This window comes from Rhinoraja longicauda, chromosome 41 (assembly GCF_053455715.1).
Source record: "Rhinoraja longicauda isolate Sanriku21f chromosome 41, sRhiLon1.1, whole genome shotgun sequence".
Lineage (NCBI taxonomy): Eukaryota > Metazoa > Chordata > Chondrichthyes > Rajiformes > Arhynchobatidae > Rhinoraja > Rhinoraja longicauda.
The window spans coordinates 3,323,603-3,345,301 of NC_135993.1; the positions used below are offsets into that span (position 1 = coordinate 3,323,603).

Sequence of the window (21,699 nt, forward strand, 5' to 3'; positions counted from 1 at the left end):
GAAACCTAGAAACACCGTGTGGCACAGAGACCAGGAAAGATTCCACCAAGGAGAGCAAGTGAAAGCTGGAGAGCATTTGCCCAACAGAGTTTCAACACGATTCTTCCGCAATAAAGTCAAGACACGAACGGTACCGAGAATTGTAGCGTTGAAAGGAAATGAAAGCACCGATTGATGAATGGTGGACACATGGAGGATCAAAACCGAAGATAGACACAAAATGCTGGGGTAACTCAGCGGGTCAGGCAGCATCTCTGGAGAGAAGGAGTGGGTGACGTTTCGGGTCGAGACACTTCTTCAGATGGGTTGGGTCCTGACCCGAAACGCCACCCATTCCTTCTCTCCAGAGATGCTGCCTGGCCCGCTGAGTTACTCCAGAATTTGTGTCTGTCTTCTGTTCCGTACTAGCCCCTTCGGCCCAGCGTGTCGGAGAAAAACTGCCGATGCTGGTTTAAATCGAAGGTCGACACAAAATGCTGGAGTAACTCAACGGGTCAGGCAGCATCTCGGGAGAGAAGGAATGCGTGACGTTTCGGGCCGAGACCCTTCCTCAGACTTGCCCCTTCGGCACACCGAGTCTGTGCTGTTCTATATTTTATATTATGCATTATTGGAAACGTCTACATTTTCCAGCATGAGAAATTTGGCCAATTTTAAAAAATAAAAATGCATTTGCCGTCCCTCCTGATTCATTAAAAACAGATGTATCAAAATCAGCTGCAGTTGTGGAGTAACGGGATTTTTTCTCTACACAATGAGTGGCCTTGTTCCCCTGGTTCTGTACAACAAGAGGCTGCCCTCGTTATGTGACAGAACCTGCAGAGAATTTTCAGAGAGCTCATGGCTGATTGGTGTCGTGACACCGTGTGCTGAAACACAGCTTCAGCTTGTGGGTTAAGAGATAATATCATCGCTGACTGTCATGTTAAATTCAACAGGGAATGTAGAAGAAATGTCTCCACTCCCGAGATGTGGGAATGTGGAAATTGCTCCCACAGGAAGTCTCCGAGACAAAAAGAAGATTCAGTTAAGAGGAAGCTTAGAAAAAACACAGACAAGAGAGAAGGGAAATTGATTGACTGAAAGATACCGCCCCTTCAGCCCACAGAGTTTATGCCGACCAGCCGTTCACAGTAGTTCTATGTTATCCCACTTTTGCATCCACTCCCTGCACACGAGGGGCAAATTTACAAAGGGCCAATTAACCTGCAAACCTGTTGTTGGTGAGAGGAAACAGTCCAAGAATAAAAGGGAGGCCATTTAAAACTGAGAAGAAACCTTTTCACCCAGAGAGTTTGTTAATTTGTGGAATTCTCTGCCACAGAGGGCAGTGGAGGCCAATTCACTGGATGGATTTAAAAGAGAGTTAGATAGAGCTCTAGGGGCTAGTGGAATCAAGGGATATGGGGAGAAGGCAGGCACGGGTTACTGATTGTAGATGATCAGCCATGATCACAATGAATGGCGGTGCTGGCTTGAAGGGCCGAATGGCCTCCTCCTGCACCTTTTTTCTATGTTTCTATGAAACCAGAGCAACCGGTGGAAACCCACACAGTGACAGAGAGAAGGTGCAAACTCCCCACAGACAGTGCCCTAGGTCAGGATGGAACAAAAAATGCTGGAGTAACTCAGCGGGACAGGCAGCATCTCTGGAGAGAAGGAATGGGTGACGTTTCGGGTTGAGACTCTTCTTCAAACTGAGGGTGGGGGGTGGGGAGACGAGAGGCATGGAAGGGTAAGGTGTGAAAATGACAGATCTAAGCAGACGGGTGAACACGGGTCTGTGGCGCTGTGAGGCAGTGGCTCCACCATCCGCTCGCTGTGCCGGAAAGACGGCAGATAGAAGGTGGTCAGGTATGTTTAAGTAAAAGATAGACACAAAATGCCAGAGTACCTCAGCGGGTCAGGCAGCATCTCTGGAGAGAAGGGATGGGTGACGTTTCGGGTCGAGACCCTTCTGCAGACTGAAAATCACAGGAAAAGGAAATGAGAGATATAGACGATGATGTAGAGAGATATAGTAAACACTGATAGACACCAGTAGGGCCAAATGGCCTGCTTCTGACTACAATCCACGACAGAACGTGTGGTGTAAAACAAAAGCCCCAGACATTTTGTTGATTGCAAAAGACTGAGGTCCAAACTGCTTGTGACGTGACTCCTACGTTTTAGCCTCGGTATATCCAGAAGGTCGACTCTGGGAGCTGGAGGATATTTTCCAGCCCGCTGGACTCATGTTCTTCACGTTCTGATAAAAGTAGAAGGATTTGGGGGCGGAAGCGGAGAGCTGAGAGCAGGACACCAGTGGTCTGGGCAGGTCCGGTGGAGGGGTCTTGTGAGTGTGAGGGGTGTATCCCAGCCTGCAATGCAAGAGTGCGGGGAAAACAAAATTAAATAGATAAATGAAAATAAGCAAGCAATTTAAAAATAAAAGCGTCTTACTAACGTTAAGCAACTTCCACCCTTCTCCCTCTGTCTTCTCACTTTTTTAAAAAGTTTAGTTTGGTTTAGTTTATTATCACGAAAGGGCACAAGGGGGTAACCAGAGCCCAACACAAAGCACCAGGGACTCTGCCTGTAGAACATCAAGGCACGCATGTTCCTCAAAGTAATCTGGGGTGATGCCACAGTAGAGTTGCTGCCTCACAGCGCCGGAGACCCGGGTTCCATCCTGACCGCGGGTGCTGTCTGTACAGAGTTTGCACGTTCTCCCCGTGACCGCGTGGGTTCTCTCCGGTTTCCTCCCACATTCCAAAGATGTACAGGTTTGTAGGTTAAAAACTGCAGAGGCTGGGTTTTTTAAATAGATTTTTAGAGATACAGCGCGGAAACAGGCCCTTCGGCCCACCGAGTCCGTGCCGCCCAGCGATCCCCGCACATTAACACTATCCTACACCCACTAGGGACAATTTTTACATTTGCCCAGTCAATTAACCTACATACCTGTACGTTTTTGGAGCGTGGGAGGAAACCAAAGATCTCGGAGAAAACCCACGCAGGTCACGGGGAGAACGTACAAACTCCGTACAGACAGCACCCGTAGTCAGGATCGAACCTGAGTCTCCGGCGCTGCATTCGCTGTAAGGCAGCAAATCTACCGCTGCGTAGACACACAACGCTAGAGTAACACAGCGGGTCATGCAGCATCTCGGGAGAGAAGAAATGGGTGACGTTTCGGGTCGAGACCAGTCTGAAGAAGGGTCTCGACCCAAAACGTCACCCATTCCTTCTCTCCCGAGATGCTGCCTGACCCATTGAGTTACTCCAGCATTTTGTGTCTACCAGGTTTGTAGGTTAATTGGCTTGTTATAAATGTGAAATTGTCCCTGGTGCAGGATAGTGTTGGTGTGCGGGGATCGCTGGTCGGTCCGGACTCGGTGGGTCGAAGGGCCTGTTTCCGCGCTGTATCTCTACGCTAAACTAAAATGATTGCAAAGCATTTGTGGGAGTCCAGGGACATGGTTTCTGAACAGTTGCAAGTCAGGTGGAGTTAGAGGTGGAGTTAGAGGTGGAGGTGCCAACTATCTCACTCCCAAATACAGGACAAAGGGTGACCTCACCCAGCGAGCGGCCACGTGCTCCCGCTCCACCAATGGCGGCCGCCTGGGCCGGGAGGCGGTTTGGCGCGCAACCTCCGTTAGGCGAACGCACTCGGCCCCGCTCCCCGAACACACTCCGTTAGCCTACAAAGTCCAGGCCCGACAGCGGCCCTTGGGCCTAATACGGGACAAGGGCGGTCCCTTACGGGACCAACCAATTTAGCCCAAAATACTTGATGTCCCGGCTAATACGGGACAGTTGGCAACCCTGGGTGGAGTAGTGAAGAAGGTGTTTGGCATTCTTGCCCACGTTGGAATGGATATGGAATACAAAGGTTGTGACATTGTCATACAGCTGAACAAGTCGTTGGTGAGAACTTGCTTGGAGCTACAGGAAGGAAGTTATCTGTCTAGTTATTAGGTTGGAAAGGCTGCAGAAGAGATTCAGTCGGAGGTTTAGTTTAAATTGTCACGTGTACAGTGAAAAGCTTTTGTTGCCTGCTATTCAGTCAGCAGAAAAACAACACATGATAACAATCGAGCCGTTTACAGTGTACAGATACACGATAAGGGAATATCATTTAGTGCAAGGTGAAGCCAGCACGGTCTGGTCAAGGATAGTCCGAGGGTCACCAGTGCGGTTGATAGTAATTAGACACAAAATGCTGGAGTAACACAGCGGGTCAGGCAGCCACTCTGGAGAGAAGGAATGGGTGACGTTTCGGGTCGGAACCCTTCTTTAGACCCTGATTCTGAATTTCGGGATTCTGAAATCCTGATTTTGGGTTCTGATGCATAACATCACCTCTCCATGTTCTCCACAGATGCTGCCTGACCCGCTGAGTAACTCCCAGCACTCTGAAACGTCACGTATCCATGTTCTCCAGAGATGCTGCCTGACCCACTGAGTTACTCCAGCACTCTGTGAAACGTCACCTATCCATGTTCTCCACAGATGCTGCCTGACCCGCTGAGTTACTCCAGCACTTTGTGAAACGTCACCTATCCATGTTCTCCAGAGATGCTGCCTGACCCACTGAGTTACTCCAGCACTCTGTGAAACGTCACCTATCCATGTTCTCCAGAGATGCTGCCTGACCCACTGAGTTACTCCAGCACTCTGTGAAACGTCACCTATCCATGTTCTCCAGAGATGCTGCCTGACCCGCTGAGTTACTCCGGCATTTTGTGTCTATCCTCGGTATAAACCAGCATTTGCAGTTCCTTCCTATAGAGCAATACTGTTAACAGTTCAACCAAGGTTCTTTATCTTTTTGTTAATCCGAGGAGATGGATTAGCAGTCCATTTGGCAGAGGTGTACAGTTTCACTGACTAAAATAGTAAAGCCTAGGGCCCTGGTGGGGAGCAGCTGAAACACCACAGCTGTGGAACAAGACAGCAGTGTTCGCAAGAAAAGCTCAGCAAGTTCCTAGTCTCCTCCTTTGTTTGCAGTTAAACATTGACCAGGTTGATCAATGCCTCAAAAATGCGGAGGAACGAGAACCACGGGCGGCAGAGTTGCTGCCTCACGGCGCCAGAGACACGGGTTCCATCCCGACTACGGGTGCCGTCTGTACGGAGTTTGTACGTTCATCCCGTAGGCTTTCTCGGTTACCTCCCACACTCCAAAGACATACAGGTTTGTAGGTTAATTGGCTTGGTATAAAAGTAAAAGATAGTCCCTAGTGCGTGCAGGATAGTGTTAGTGTGCGGGGATCGCTGGTCGGCACGGACTCGACGGGCCGAAGGGCCTGGTTCCGTGCTGTATCTCTAAACTAAACTAAACCATTGGTCTGTTTTAAATATGTAACAAGGTGAGGGATCAGAACTAATATCAAAATCTGATCCGTTTTCTTTTTCACCCCAGTACAGCAAAGTCCCAGAAGATGAATGGTGTCATTAGTTTGATTCTGTCTAGTTACAAAATGTACCTCGACTGTACAAAACACAGAAGTGCTGGAGGAACTCGTGTAGGAAGGAACTCAGATGCTGGTTTACACCACAGATGCAAAATGGTGGAGTAACTCAGCGGGTCAGGCAGCATCTCTGGAGAGAAGGAATGGGTGAAACCCTTCTACAGTCTGAAGAAGGGTCTCGACCCGAAACGTCACCCATTCCTTCTCTCCCGAGATGCTGCCTGATTCGCTGAGTGACTCCAGCATTTTGTGTCCACCTTCGATTTAAACCAGCATGTGCAGTTTTTTTTCCCTACCCTTCTTCAGGGGAGAGGGAAACGGGAGATATGGAGGGGGTAAGGTGTGAAAACGAGATATCAAAGGCGACGAAGCTCAAGGAAAATGGAGAATAGATGATTGTTAGCCATGGGAACGTGACAACGAGGCACGCACTGTAAAATTTAATCGGGAGGACAGTCAAACCAGTCAGGTTTGATGGAGAGGGATGGAGAGGGAGGAAAAGCAAGGGTGGAACTCAGCGGATCAGGCTGCATCTGTGCAAGGAATAGATGGACAACTATACTCCGCCTGTTCCAGGCATCTCCCACAATCTGTACGTGATCATATTGATATTAAACAGACTTTGCCTGCAGGACTAGTGTAAATTTAAACTATTCGTGGGAGAGGAGAGTGTCGGTTCATACTTCAAGCGGATGTTAACAGCTGCGAGATTTGATTTCGAATCAGACTACCCCCATTCCTTAAACGAAAACATCACTCCGATATACATCGTATCTTGCAAATGTCATCTGCAAGGCAATCCAAATGAAGCTCGATGCAGGAAAAATGTTCCCAATGTTGGGGGAGTCCAGAACCAGGAGCCACACAGTCTACGAATAAAGGGGAGGCCATTTAAAACTGAGGTGAGAAAAATCATTTTCACACAGAGAGTTGTGAATCTGTGGAATTCTCTGCCACAGAGGGCAGCGGAGGCCAATTCACTGGATGAATTTAAAAGAGAGTTAGATAGAGCTCTAGGGGGTAGCGGAATCAAGGGATATGTGGAGAAGGCAGGCACGGGTTACTGATTGTGGATGATCAGCCATGATCACAATGAATGGTGGTGCTGGCTCGAAGGGCCAAATGGCCTCCCCCTGCACATATTTCCTATGTTTCTAAGTTATTCCAGCCAGCCTTCGTTTAATTTGAATGTAGATTCTCTGCTGGTGTTGGAAAGAACTGCAGATGCTAGTTTAAATCGAATGTAGACACAAAATGCTGGAGTAACTCAGCGGGACAGGCGGCATCTCTAGAGAGAAGGAATGGGTGACGTTTCGGGTCGAGACCCTTCTCCAGACTGATCTGACAGACAGTCTGAAGAAGGGTCCCGACCCGAAACGTCATCCATTCCCTCTCTCCCGAGATGCTGCCTGTCCCGCTGAGTTACTCCAGCATTTTGTGTCTACATTCGATTTAAACTAGCATCTGCAGTTCTTTCCAATACCAGCAGAATCTACATCTACAGTTACCCCAGCTTTTTGCGTCTGCCTTTGTGTAGCACGGAAGGTGGCTCGTGCTGGAGAGTGGCGGAGAAAACTAAACAGCGGGCCACACGGGAGGCCACTGGAGACTCAAAAATAAAGCAGAACTCGGTTAAAAGTGCAGCAGTGGAAAACAAATGCCAGATGCGCTGTAATCTGATCCTGCGGTTCAGACAGTTTTACTAATAGTTGAGATTATGGGGAGCACCGAGATTAGGCAGTGGCGATACGCGGACAATCAAACATTCACCACGGAACGTGCTCGGGACAATCTCTGTCACGGCAATTACACGATTTCTCTTCCGTACCACAAGCTTTTTACACCCCTGCCAAGATCCTTGAGTTTCAAGGACGCGTCGTCCCCTGACGGCAGCAGCTGCTGGGAATGAATGGGAAGGCAGGGTGCGGGTCACAATGACACAGTGTGGGGCTCTGCCTCAGAGAGAGACAGCCCTGCCCTGCCACCTCACTCCCTAAATGGCACCCGGGGAACTGCACACTTTGGAGCGGCTTACAATAAGAAATTAAACCCCCACTTTGCGTTTTGTAGGAAGGAACTGCTGGTTTATACCGTAGACACACAATTACTGGAGTAACTCAGCGGGACAGGCAGCAGCTCTGGAGAGAAGGAATGGGTGACGTTTCGGGTCGAGACCCTTCCTCAGACTGATCTGACAGACAGGCTGATAAAGGGTCCCGACCCGAAACGTCACCCATTCCTTCTCTCCAGAGGTGCTGCCTGTCCCGCTGAGTTACTCCAGCATTTTGTGTCTACATTTGACACTGAAACTCTGTTGGGCAAATGCTCTCCAGCTTTCACTTGCTCTCCTTGGTGAAATCTTTCCTGGTCTCTGCCAGACGGTGTTTCTAGGTTTCAGAACTTGCTCCTTCAGAGCAGTGTCTTGCAGGTTCTCTTCTCTGACTGACAGTCTGAAGAAGGGTCCCGACCCTTCAAGAGAGAGCTAGATAGAGCTCTTAAGGATAGTGGAGTCAGGGGGTATGGGGAGAAGGCAGGAACGGGGTACTGATTGAGAATGATCAGCCATGATCACATTGAATGGCGATGCTGGTTCGAAGGGCCGAATGGCCTCCTCCTGCACCTATTGTCTATTGACCTGAAACGTCACCCATTCCTTCTCTCCCGAGATGCTGCCTGACCCGCTGAGTTACTCCAGCATTTTGTGTCTGCCTTCGATTAAAACTGGCATCAGCAGTTTTTTTCCCACAGGTCTAAACATCTATTGCTGAAAGGCTATTTGACTACAGAAGGCATTGTGACCAAGACTGAGCTTTCTTCCTTCAACATTTTTAGACTTTGCAGAGATACAGCTAAGAAACAGGCCCTTCAGCCCACCGAGTCCGTGCCGACCAGCGATCACCCTATGCACTGACACTAACCTGCACACAAGGGATAAATTATAATTGTACCGCACGTAATTAACTGACAAACCTGTACATCTTTGGAGTGTGGGAGGAAACCGAAGCACCTGGAGAAAACCCACGTGGTTACAGCGAGATGTAACGTATAACACACAAACATAGACAATAGGTGCAGGAGGAGGCCATTCGGCCCTTCGATCCAGCACCACCATTCATTGTGATAATGGTTGATCATCCACAATCAGTAACCCGTGCCTGCCTTCTCCCCATATCCCTTGATTCCACTAGCCCCTAGAGCTCTATCTAACTCTCTTTCAAATTCATCCAGTGAATTGGCCTCCACTGCCCTCTGTGGCAGAGAATTCCACAAATTCACAACCCTCTGGGTGAAACGTTGCTCAGTTTTAAATGGCCTCCCCTTTATTCTAAGGCTGTGTGGCCCCTGGTTCTGGACTTGCACAACGATGTAAAGATGCATAAGCTGTGTGCAGACAGCACGCGCAGTGGGGATGGAGCGCGGGTCTGTGAGGCAGCAGCTCTACCCGCTGCGCCATGTAGACGTGCGGATGTGGTCCGTACCTGGGATGCGGACTGTCGTTGCTGCCGTTCAGCCCGTGGCTGTTGCAGTGAGTGGGAGTGTGGGCCTTCTTCCTGTGGCCTTTGCTCTGGCCGTTGGTGTTGAGTGCTGGCGACGATTCTCTCCTGTTGTCCACGGGGGGAGGCGTGCAGTCCAGCATGCGGCCGGTGCAGTCCTGCAGCTCGCTGTAGGTGGCCGACGTATGCATGGGCCTCTGCTCTTTGTCCCGCCAAGGCGCGGCGGGCCGCGCGGGCTTGGCGGCCGCCGTGCCGGCAGCGAAGGGGCTGGGAGCGTAGAGGGTGGTGTCGATACCGCTGTCACTGGACGCTCCCTTCACCGAGGTCTCCAGCTCAGCCTCCATGTGCTCCACGTTGTCAAACCACCGCTCGTCACTGTGGCTGCTGGACGCATTGCTGGACAGCGTGTTGCTGCTCGACTGGCTGGAGTAATGCGGGTCGCCCTGAGGGAGAAACCGCACTGGATCAGAATGACAGCCTCGACTCGATGCAGTCACACTGACGGACAGCCCGCAGCCCCCAGAGACAGGGCCGAGGCTGGCAGGTTCCAGCACGACAGCTGCTGCTTCACGCCTGTTAAAGGGGGCAGGTGGAACGCTTGTGACTGCCGGGCTCGGGTACTGAGCGACCGGCCCCCTGTCCCCCCCGTCCTCACCCCACTCCCCCCCTTCAAACCCGCCCCTCCCCCTCAATCCCCCACCCCACTCCCCCCCTTCAAACCCGCCCCTCCCCCCTGTCCCCACCCCACTCCCCCCCTTCAAACCCGCCCCTACCCCCACTCCCCCCTTCAAACCCACCACTCCCCCCTTCAAACCTGCCCCTCCCCCTCAATCCCCCACCTCACTCCCCCCTTCAAACCCGTCACTCCCCCTCAATCCCCCACCTCACTATCCCCCTTCAAACACGCCCCTCCACCCTCAATCCCCCACCTCACTCCCCTTTTCAAACCCACCCCTCCCCCTCAATACCCCCCTCAATCCCCACCTCACTCTCCCCTTTCAAATCTGCCCCTCCCCCTCAATCCCCCCTCCCCCTGTCCCCACCCCACTGCACTTCCCTCTTCAAATCTGCCCCTCCCCCCTCAATCCCCCCTCTCCTACCTTACTCTCCCCATTCAAATCCGCCCCTCCCCCCTCAATCCCCCACCCCCTCTTCAAACCCACCCCTCCCCCTCACTCCCCCCTTCAAACCCACCCCTTCCCCTCACTCCCCCCCTTCAAACCCGCCCCCCTCAATCCCCCACCTCACTCCCCCCCTTCAAACCCACCCCTCCCCCCTCAATCCCCCTCCTCCCCAACCTCACTCTCCCCTTTCAAACCCACCCCTCCCCCCACAATCCCCCCTCCCCCATTCCTCACACACTCACTCCCCCTGCCCACTCCTTCCATCACTCCCCCCTTTACCCCTTGTCCCCCATCCCTCCCTCACCCTCCCTTCACTTCCCCCCTGCCCACCCCATCTAACTTAATCTAAACTCAGGCAGTCACGCTGTGGAACAATGTTCCCATCAACCGAGAAGGTGCAGAGATTGCATTAAAGATTGTATTAAAAAGCCATGCATATCAGGTCTGTCACAGGGCTCTGTATGTCAGCTGCTGTCTACTGATGAGTTGTACAACACTGTTGTTCATCAGTTAAGGACAGAATGCCTTCAGAATCCTTTGCCGTCTAGGGTAAGGTGGGTGGAGAATGAGAATTACACAGCTTAGATCTGAATAATCATTGTCATTGGGAGAGAACAGGGCACAAAACAAATACTAGAATGTCTGAAGAAGGGTCTTGGCCCGAAACGTCACCCATTCCTTCTCTCCAGAGATACTGCCTGTCCCGCTGAGTAACTCCGGCATTTTGTGTCCATCTTCAAATACTAGGATAATTTTCCTTTCCACCGCACCTAGTCGCCAATAAATTGCCTTTCGGGTTGTCTCGATTTTGTGTCTATCTGCAAAGAGGTCGTTTAACGTGCTTGACAAACCATTCCTTATCTGCAAGAAGGAACTGCAGATGCTGGTTTAAATTGAAGATAGGCACAAAAAGCTGGAGGAACTCAGCGGGGACAGGCAGCATCTCTGGAGAGAAGGAAAGGGTGACGTTTCGGGTCGAGACCCCTCTTCAGAACAGATACAGGCAATAAAACCACAGAAAGGAGACTTACTTTGGCATTCCTGTTGGGGGAATCCTTGCCGGTTTGCTCTTGTCTAGGGACCCGTTTAATGATATAGTTTCTGGAGTTTGGGTAAACCTTGGACACTGCTGGTACGTGCCACAAAGGCTCTGAAATGGAAGAAACGTAGATTTTAAATTATTTAAATGATTAATTTTCAAATTCTAGATCAAGTGGACCCATTTGTCCAAACATCTCCTGCATTGGTGCAGCACCCTCTCCTCCCCTCGCTCTACCCCCGCTCTCCCTCCCCTCTCCCTCCCCCCTCCCCCCATAACCCCCCTTATCCTCCCTCCTCCCCCCCCTCCGTCCCTCCCTCCTTGAGGCCAGTCCATTGACTATATTTAAGAGGGAGTTAGACATGGCCCTTGTGGCTAAAGGGATCAGGGGGTATGGAGAGAAGGCAGGTACGGGATACTGAGTTGGATGATCAGCCATGATCATATTGAATGGCGGTGCGTACAGGCTCGAAGGGCCGAATGGCCTACTCCTGCACCTATTTTCTATGTTTCTATGTTTCCCCTCCCTAGGAGATAGATTTAAACTTTAAAATGTGAATAACATTAAAAATATGACACCGATTTCAATGAAACCTCTTCCATTAGCACCAAGGGGACGACGGTGAGTAAGGTGGGCCTACAATTGTCGCGCTATCGTGAACCCTTTTGGCTGTAGTTCAGGAACAAACAAACAAACAAACGAGAGTTATAGTGTATAGACGGCATGCAAGATGGTATATCACTTCCAACACTTAGCAAGCAATGGGAACTCTTGCACTTCCTGAAGGGCAGTGAAACAGGAACAGATACAGAAGCGGATATACAAAAAGGAACTGCAGATGCCAGAATCCAGAGCCAAAACACCAAGTGCTGGAGGGACTCAGTGAGTCAAGCAATGTCTGCAGAAAGAATGGACAGGCGATAGAAGGGGAGGTTTTGACCCAAAACTTCCCCTCCATAGATGTGGCCTGACCAGCTGTGACACACAGAAGCAGCGGTGTATCTATTAAGCAGCCACGTAGTTTAGTTTAATTTCGAGATGCAGCATGGAGTTTTGGTCTCCTAATCTGAGGAAAGACATTCTAGCCTTAGAGGGAGTACAGAGAAGGTTCACCAGATTGATCCCTGGGATGGCAGGACTTTCATATGAAGAAAGACTGGATAGACTAGGCTTGTACTCGCTGGAATTTAGAAGACTGAGGGGGGATCTTATAGAAACATATAAAATTCTTAAGGGGTTGGAGAGGCTAGATGCGGGAAGATTGTTCCCGATGTTGGGGGAGTCCAGAACCAGGGGTCACAGCTTAAGGATAAGGGGGAAGTCTTTTAGGACCGAGATGAGAAAACATTTCTTCACACAGAGAGTGGTGAGTCTGTGGAATTCTCTGCCACAGAAGGTAGTTGAGGCCAGTTCATTGGCTACATTTAAGAGTGAGTTAGATGTGGCCCTTGTGGCTAAAGGGATCAGGGTGTATGGAGAGAAGGCAGGTACAGGTTACTGAGCTGGATGATCAGCCATGATCATATTGAATGGCGGTGCAGGCTCGAAGGGCTGAATGGCCTACTCCTGCACCTATTTTCTATGTCAATGTTTCTATGGAAGCGTTCCCTTGTGCCCACAGAGCCCAGACTGGCCATCGATCACCCATTAACACTAGTTCAATGTCATCCCACTTTTGCATCCGCTCCTAGGGGCAGTTTACAGACGAGAGAGCGCAGGATAGAACTAGTGTACGGGGTGATCGCTGATCGGTCATCTGAGGGTCATTTGCATTGGCCTGTTCTGATGGACTGGGTAGGGCTGCCAACTTCCTCGCTCCCAAATACGGGACAAGGTGACGTCACCGCCCCCGCGCCCCACGTGACCCCACCCAGCCAGCGGCCACGTGCTCCCGCTCCACCAATGGCAGAAGCGGGGCAGTGACGTCACCCGTTGTCCCTTATTTGGGAGCGAGAAAGTTGGCAACCCTACTAATACGGGACAAGGGCGGTCCCGTACGGGACAAACCAATTTAGCCCAAAGTACGGGATGTCCCGGCTAATACGGGACAGTTGGCGACCCTAACCGAATCTATGGAGGGAGTGGACAGGCAACGTTTTGGGTTGAAACCTCCCCTTCTATCGCCTGTACATTCCTTCTGCAGTGCACTGTATCTCTAAAGTCTAAAGCGAGGTTCATAGAGCTGTTGGAAGCACCAAAGTCCAGCAGCCAAGAAGCGTTTAAACACAGCTGCGCTGCTCAGTGTTATTGTTTAATTAATGCGAGGAAAGAGCTACAATCAAATACAAAACACATCCGTCCTTTCATCAAACTGGTTTACAATGTTTACTGAAAGGAAAAGCTGGGCAGGGTGGGTGGGGAGGAGGGCAGGGGCGGGTACTGCCCCCAAATGAAACAACCGGGCATAATCTCTGATGATAGACACACAAAAAAGCTGGAGTAACTCAGCTGGAGTAACAGGCAGCATCTCCGGAGAGAAGGAATGGGTGGCGTTTCGGGTCGAGACCCTTCTTCAGACTGAGAGTCGGGGGAGAGGGAGACACAGAGATATAGAAACATAGAAAATAGGTGCAGGAGTAGGCCATTCGGCCCTTCGAGCCTGCACCGCCATTCAATATGATCATGGCTGATCATCCAACTCAGTATCCTGTACCTGCCTTCTCTCCATACCCCCTGACCCCTTTAGCCACAAGGGCCACATCTAACTCCCTCTCAAATATAGCCAATGAACTGGCCTCAATTTCCCTCTGTGGCAGAGAATTCCACAGATTCACCACTCTCTGTGTGAAAAAAAACTTTCTCATCTCGGTCCTAAAAGACTTCCCCCTTATCCTTAAACTGTGACCCCTTGTTCTGGACTTCCCCAACATCGGGAACAATCTTCCTGCATCTAGCCTGTCCAACCCCTTAAGAATTTTGTAAGTTTCTATAAGATCCCCCCTCAATCTTCTAAATTCCATCGAGTACAAGCCGAGTCTATCCAGTCTTTCTTCATATGAAAGTCCTGCCATCCCAGGGATCAATCTGGTGAACCTTCTCTGTACTCCCTCTATGGCAAGAATGTCTTTCCTCAGATTAGGAGACCAAAACTGTACGCAATACTCCAGGTGTGGTCTCACCAATGCCCTGTACAACTGCAGCAGAACCTCCCTGCTCCTCTACTCAAATACGGAAGGGTAAGATGTGAAAACGAGAGAACAAAGGGGACGCAGTTCAAGGATAATGTACAATAGATCATTGTTAGCTAGGGGAAGGTGACGACGAGGCACACAAAGATAAAATTATGTAGGAAGGAACTGCAGATGCTGGTTTACAGGGAAGAACACGGTAGCGCAGCGGTAGAGTTGCTGCTTTACAGCGAATGCAGCGCCGGAGACTCAGGTTCGATCCTGACTACGGGTGCTGCACTGTAAGGAGTTTGTACGTTCTCCCCGTGACCTGCGTGGGTTTTCTCCGAGATCTTCGGTTTCCTCCCACACTCCAAAGACGTACAGGTATGTAGGTTAATTGGCTGGGTAAATGTAAAAATTGTCCCTAGTGGGTGTAGGATAGTGTTAATGTACGGGGATCACTGGGCGGCGTGGACTTGGAGGGCCGAAAAGGCCTGTTTCCGGCTGTATATATATGATATGATATGATATAATAGCGCCTCATATTTCGCTTGGGCAGCTTACACCCCTGCAGTATGAATAATGACTTCTCTAACTTCAAGTACCCCTTGCTTTCCCTCTCTCTATCACTCCCCCTTCCCAGTTCTCCGACCAGTCCGACAGTCCCCCTGATTACATGTTATCACTGTTTGCTGTTTCCTCTGTACATCGAACAATCCCTGTTCCGGGCGTACACTGGCCCCATCCCCGATCTCTACCTCCGTTACATCGACGACTGCATTGGTGCTACCTCTTGCACCCATGCAGAACTCACTGACTTCATACACTTCACCTCCAATTTCCATCCTGCCCTTAAATATACCTGGACTATCTCCGACATCTCCCTCCCGTTTCTGGACCTCACCATCTCCATCACAGGAGACAGACTATTGACTGACATCTACTATAAACCCACTGACTCGCACAGCTATCTGGACTACACTTCTTCCCACCGTGTCTCCTGCAAAAAGTCTATCCCCTACTCCCAATTCCTCCGTCTACGCCGCATCTGCGCCCGGGATGAGGTGTTTCACACTAGGGCGTCAGAGATGTCCTCATTCTTCAGGAAACGGGGCTTCCCCTCTTCCATCATAGATGAGGCTCTCACTAGGGTCTCTTCTACATCCCGCAGCTCCGCTCTTGCTCCCCCTCCCCCCATTCGCAACAAGGCCAGAATCCCCCTCATTCTCACCTTCCACCCCACCAGACAGCAGATCCAACAAATCATCCGCCAACATTTCCGTCACCTACAATGGGACCCCACCACTGGCCATATCTTCCCATCCCCTCCCCTCTCTGCGTTCTGCAGAGACCGTTCCCTCCGTAACTCCCTGGTCCACTCGTCCCTTCCTACCCAAACCACCCCATCCCCGGGCACTTTCCCCTGTAACCGCACGAGATGCAACACCTGTCCCTTTACCTCCCCCCTCAACTCCATCCAAGGACCCAAACAGTCTTTCCAGGTGAAACAGAGGTTCACCTGCACCTCCTCCAACCTCATCTATTGCATCCGCTGCTCCAGATGTCAACTTATTTACCTCGGCGAAACCAAACGCAGGCTCGGCGATCGCTTCGCTCAACACCTGCGCTCGGTCCGCATTAACCAATCTGATCTCCCGGTGGCTGAGCACTTCAACTCCCCCTCCCATTCCCAGTCTGACCTTTCTGTCATGGGCCTCCTCCAGTGCCATAGAGAGGCCCACCGGAAATTGGAGGAACAGCACCTCATATTTCGCCTGGGCAGCTTGCAGCCCAGCGGTATGAACATTGACTTCTCCAACTTTAGATAGTTCCTCTGTCCCTCTCTTCCCCTCCCCCTTCCCAGTTCTCCCTCTATCTTCCTGTCTCCACCTATATCCTTCCTTTGTCCCGCCCCCCTGACATCAGTCTGAAGAAGGGTCTCGACCCGAAACGTCACCCATTCCTTCTCTCCTGAGATGCTGCCTGACCTGCTGAGTTACTCCAGCACTTTGTGAATAAACACCTTCGATTTGTACCAGCATCTGCAGTTATTTTCTTACACTCCTCGCTAACAATCATCTATTCTACATTTTCCATGAGCACATCTCTTTTGATGTCTCGTTTTCACACCTTCGCCTTCCTTATCTCTCTGTCTCCCTCTCCCTCCCCCCTGACTCTCAGTCTGAGGAAGGGCCTCAAGCCCAAATGCCTCCCATTCCTTCTCTCCAGAGTCGCTGCCTGCACCGCTGAGTTACTCCGGCATTTTGTGTCTATTAAAGATAAAATTGTTGTGTGGCGGGATATTGTCTCTGGAAGCCACTTTTATTTCGGGCGAGCTTCCTTTAGTTTAGTTTAGAGATACAGCGCGGAAACAGGTCCTTCAGCCCACCAAGTCTGCACTGACCGACGATCTCCGCACATTAACACACACTAGGGACAATATACATTTACACCAAGCCAATTAACCTACAAACCTGCACGTCTTCGGAGTGTGGGAGGAAACCGAAGATCTCGGAGAAAACCACGCAGGTCACGGGGAGAACGTACAAACTCCTACAGATAGCACCCGTAGTCGGGATCGAACCCGGGTCTCTGGCGCTGTGAGGCAGCAACTCTATCCTTCTGCAGGATCTCACAGTTGTCACTGGATTTCAAAATGGTGCCTATACCATTTTTCTACAGTGGAGATGCAAGAAAAAGCAGACAGAAGGTACTGCAGATAGACACAAAATGGGCCTGTACTCGCTGGAGTTTAGAAGGATGAGGGGGGGGGGGGGGGGGGCTCGTTGAAACTTACCCAAATAGTGAAAGGCCTGGATAGAGTGGATGTGGAGAGGATGTTTCCACTAGTGGGAGAGTCTAGGACCAGAGGCCACAGCCTCAGATTAAAAGGACGTTCCTTCAAAAAGGAGACGATGAGAAATCTCTGTAGTCAGAGGGTGGTGAATCTGTGGAATTCATTGCCACGAGGGTTGTGGAGGCCAAGTCAGTGGATATTTTTAAGGCGTATATTGATAGATTCTTGATTAGTCAGGGGGTTACGGGGAGAATGGGGTTGAGGGGGAAAGATAGATCAGCCATGACTGAATAGTGGAGTAGTCTTGATGGGCGGCTTGGCCTAATTCTGCTCGGTGACTTATGAATTGCTCTGTGACTTGCCAGAATACTGAACCGAGCCAGTCGCAGGAACCTTTACCGTTCTTATTCCGTTCCATTGTGCTGTCCTGGCTTGTGAGACCTCCAGATGAAGACTTGCCGCTCGACATGGTATCCTCCATGCTGTGATGCTCGTACAGTGGAAGCGCATGTTGACCCCCTCCGTACCTGCTGGGGTAACAAACAAACAAACAAACTTACTCCCGTTGGCAGCTCCTCGCATTGAAATAACTCAGCGATCCAGCTGTTAATTTAAGGTATCACAAAATGCTGGAGTAACTCAGCAGGTCAGGCAGCATCTAGGAGAGAGGAAATGGGTGACGTTTCGGGTCTCCTAGATGCTGCCTGACCTGCTGAGTTACTCCAGCATTTTGTGCTACCTTCGATTTGTACCAGCATCTGCAGTTATTTTCCTACAGCGTTTAATGTATACCCTTCCCATTGGGGTCATTAGTTGGGACAGTCCACCACCGATTTTCCGGTACCCTTCTGGATTATCCGTTTTGCCGGACCAACAGAGGTCACGGCCTCCGAGAGGAGTCCAACGGTACCGGAACGTTCCGCCTAGGCCGCCGAGGGGCCGAGACACTGGCCGGCAAAATCGGCCTCGGAGGTCAGCAATGGGAACGGATCTGCCAGCTCCGGCCGGGCCGGAGTTCAAGGTCCCCTGACGCAGGGGGGCAAATTTGACCAGCCGATCGACGCGGAAGTCCCAGTCAGGCCTCGCCCGGCCGGCCTTGCCCGGCCCAGGCGCCACATGTTCGGGGCGATTTCAAGTGCTCTCTGTTTTTTTTAGATTTAGAGATACAGCGCGGAAACAGGCCCACCGAGTCCGCGCCGCCCAGCGATCCCCCCACACTAACACTATCCTACACACACTAGGGACAATTTTTACATTTACCCAGCCAATTAACCTACATACCTGTACGTCTTTGGAGTGTGGGAGGAAACCGAAGATCTCGGAGAAAACCCACGCAGGTCACGGGGAGAACGTACAAACTCCGTACAGACGGCGCCCGTAGTCGGGATCGAACCTGAGTCTCCGGCGCTGTATTCGCTGTAAGGCAGCAACTCTACCGCTGCGCCACCATGCCGCCCGAATTTTGTCCGGATTAAAGGGGGTGCCGGACCACAAGTTGCCGTAAAATCGGTGGTCGACCTCTACTGCAATTGGCAGCAGAGTGGTGCAGCTGGTAGAGCTGGTGTCTCACAGCGCCAGAGACCCACGTCCGATCCTGACCTCGGGTGCTGCCTGTGCACTGTAGGAGTCTGCAGCGGCTAAAAAACAATTACTTCTCGCGGGTTTCCAAGGATGAGCGAGCACTGCCAATTATGCCCACATCCCATGAATAATTAACTAATCGCAAAAATAATTATAAATTCATCCAAAATTTCAAAAAGCCAGCTCTGTTGAACCTAATGGGACATCATTTACTGCAAAACAAAAAGGGCACAAAGTGCTGCCCTTCTTCGAAAGGATCCCGACCTGAAACGTCACCCATCATAGACACAAAGTGCTGGTGTAACTCGGCGTCTCGGGAGAGAAGGAATGGGTGACATTTAGGGTCGAGACCCTTCCTCAGACCTGAAGTGCCTTGAGCTAATTCTGCTACCACCATCGTCGACTGTACAAGTGATGGCTCCCACTGATTGTAGCCGGAATGTTTGCCCCCTTTATAGGACAGACGATGACAGCGATGTCAACATTTGAAACACGGATGATGGACATGAAAGAGGAAGACCCGAAACGTCACCCATTCCTTCTCTCCAGAGATGCTGCCTGTCCCGCTGAGTTACTCCAGCACTCTGTGAAACGTCACCCATTCCTTCTCTCCAGAGATGCTGCCTGTCCCGCTGAGTTACTCCAGCACTCTGTGAAACGTCACCCATTCCTTCTCTCCAGTGATGCTGCCTGTCCCGCTGAGTTACTCCAGCATTTTGTGTCTACGATTTAAAACCGGCATCTGCAGTTTTTTCCTACACAAGTCACCCAACATGTCTGAAGAAGGGTCTCGGCCCGAAATGCCACCCATTCCTTCTCTCCACTCATGATGCCTGCCCCGCTGAGTTACTCCAGCATTTTGTGTCTATCTTCATGTTTTCCCCGAGATGTGCCTGAGCTGCTGAGTTACTCCAGCACTTGGTGTCTTTTTTTCTAAACCGGCATCTGCGGTTCCTTTGTGTCACCATTCACTGTGGTTGGTTTAAGCTTCTAAGTGCAAATACAGCCGGGGGAATTAGGTCAGCCTTCTGGGGTGGAAGCAATGCGCAGGATAATGAAAATGGGCCGAAATATTGGAATCTCTCTGGCGCTAGAATGCTGCTCTGTAGAATGTTTTCAGAAGATAATCCCCGCGTCTGTCCGAATCAATTAGCACAAACAGCATTGCCAGTGCTCAGCAACAGAACTGGAAGCAATTAATATAAAAGCAAAATACCTCAGACGATGGAAACTTCAAACAAAAATAGGAAATGCTGGAACTACTCAGCAGGAGAGGGAGAGAGAAAAACAGGGTTAATATTTCAAATCAATGACCAGTCATTCATCTGAAACGTTAAATGTTTTTCTCTTCTTTGCTGTTGCCAAGTTAAACTAATCTGCACTGCCTGCACGTGATCGATATCCCCCACCACCCCCACCTTTCCCTTCACACACATACGCCTTTTTTAAAGCCTCTTAAACACCACTATTGGATCAATCTCCGCCAACATAGGCACCACCACCCTCTAGATACAAAAAAACTTGCCCCCGCGCATCTATATACTAAAACTCTCATTTGTTTGTTTATTTGTGATCGAACTACAGCCAAAACGGTACACGATAGCGTGACAATTTTAGGCCCACCTTACTCACCGTCATCACTTTAATGGTAAAGCAAGTAGTTTTATTGAAATGGGTGTTATATTTTTAAAGTTATTCACATCTTTTTTTTTAGATTTAGATTTAGAGATACAGCGTGGAAACAGGCCCTTCGGCCCACCGGGTCCGCGCCGATCAGCGATCCCCGCACATTAACACTATCCTACACACACTAGGGACAATTTTTACATTTTACCCAGTCAATTAACCTACATACCTGTACGTCTTTGGAGTGTGGCAGGAAACCGAAGATCTCGGAGAAAACCCACGCAGGTCACGGGGAGAACGTACAAACTCCGTACAGACGGCGCCCGTAGTCAGGATGGAACCTGAGTCTCAGGCGCTGCATTCGCTGTAAGGCGGCAACTCTACCGCTGCGCCACCTTTTAACGTTTAAATCTATCTCCGAGGGAGGGAGGAAGGGAGGGGGAGACGGAGGGAGGTGGGGGGGAGGGAGGGGGGAGGAAGGTGGATAAGGGGGGTTGAGGGGGATGGAGAGGGGGAAGAGGAAGTGGGGAGGGGGAGGGGGGAGGGGAGGGAGGGGGGTAGGAGAGGGTGCTGCACCAATGCAGGAGAGGTTTGGGCCCAACGGGTCCACTTGGTCTAGTCTCCTTTAAACTTTGTTCGTCTCATCTTCAAGCTTTGCCTTACCTCGCTCGGTACACGTGACAATAAACTGTAACTGTAACAATGCCACTGTGGCCCCGGTGCTTTACCCCAGCAGTAACATTCCTCTCAAACAGGAAAGTGCGAGATATCTACCTTGTCATGTGCCCCCACAAGCCTCGGTAGGAAGCAACACTGCCAATGCTCTGCATGACTGGTCTTTATTGTGTAGAGATATTGGACGTTCCTGTCTGCCTAACTCTGTCCAGGGGCGGCACAGTGGCGCAGCGGGTTGAGCTGCTGCCACACAGCATCAGAGACCAGGTCTGATCCTGACCTCGGGTGCTGTCTGTGGAGAGTTTCCTCCGGGTGCTCCAGTTTCTTCAAAGACGTGCGGGTTTGTAGATTAATTGGCTTTGGTAAATTGCTCCCAGTGTGTAGGAAGTGGATTAGAAAGTGGGATAACACAGAACCAGTGCGAACGGGTGGCCGATGGTCGGCGTGGACTCGGTGGGACTACGGTGCGAAGGAAGGAACTGCAGATGGGTCTCTACCCAAAACGTCCCCTATTCCTTTTCTCCAGAGATGCTGCCCGACCTGCTGAGTCACTCCAGCTTTCTCTCTGGTGCATCTGCGGTAGGACTAAGGGCCTGTTTTTGTGCTGTGCCCCTAAACTTCCACACTAAATGGAACACACAGAGCAGGGGTTGAAGGGCCCACAGCTGAACTTACACCATCACTGCACTGTCTTGGAGAGACATTTCTAGGGTTGCCAACTGTCCCGTATTAGCCGGGACATCCCATAGTGTGGGCTAAATGAGTTTGTCCCGTATTAGCAGGGTTGCCAACTTCC

The 21,699-nt window shown here is 50.7% G+C and overlaps 1 protein-coding gene across 7 annotated transcripts in view; it reads right to left on the bottom strand.

Annotated features, from left to right (window-relative positions):
• Window positions 1-21,699, bottom strand: part of sipa1l3 (signal-induced proliferation-associated 1 like 3) — a 220,905-nt gene that overhangs the window by 25,892 nt on the left and 173,314 nt on the right. For 5 of the 7 annotated variants that reach the window (XM_078431200.1, XM_078431198.1, XM_078431193.1 and 2 more), the window contains 4 exons: window positions 17,421-17,551; window positions 11,106-11,224; window positions 8,936-9,393; window positions 2,166-2,360 (listed from right to left, as the gene is read on the bottom strand). In XM_078431200.1, coding sequence (XP_078287326.1) covers window positions 2,166-2,360; window positions 8,936-9,393; window positions 11,106-11,224; window positions 17,421-17,551 — 903 coding nt within the window. The remainder of the gene's footprint in view (window positions 1-2,165; window positions 2,361-8,935; window positions 9,394-11,105; window positions 11,225-17,420; window positions 17,552-21,699) is intronic. The other 2 variants (XM_078431196.1, XM_078431197.1) reach the window with 2 other exon arrangements.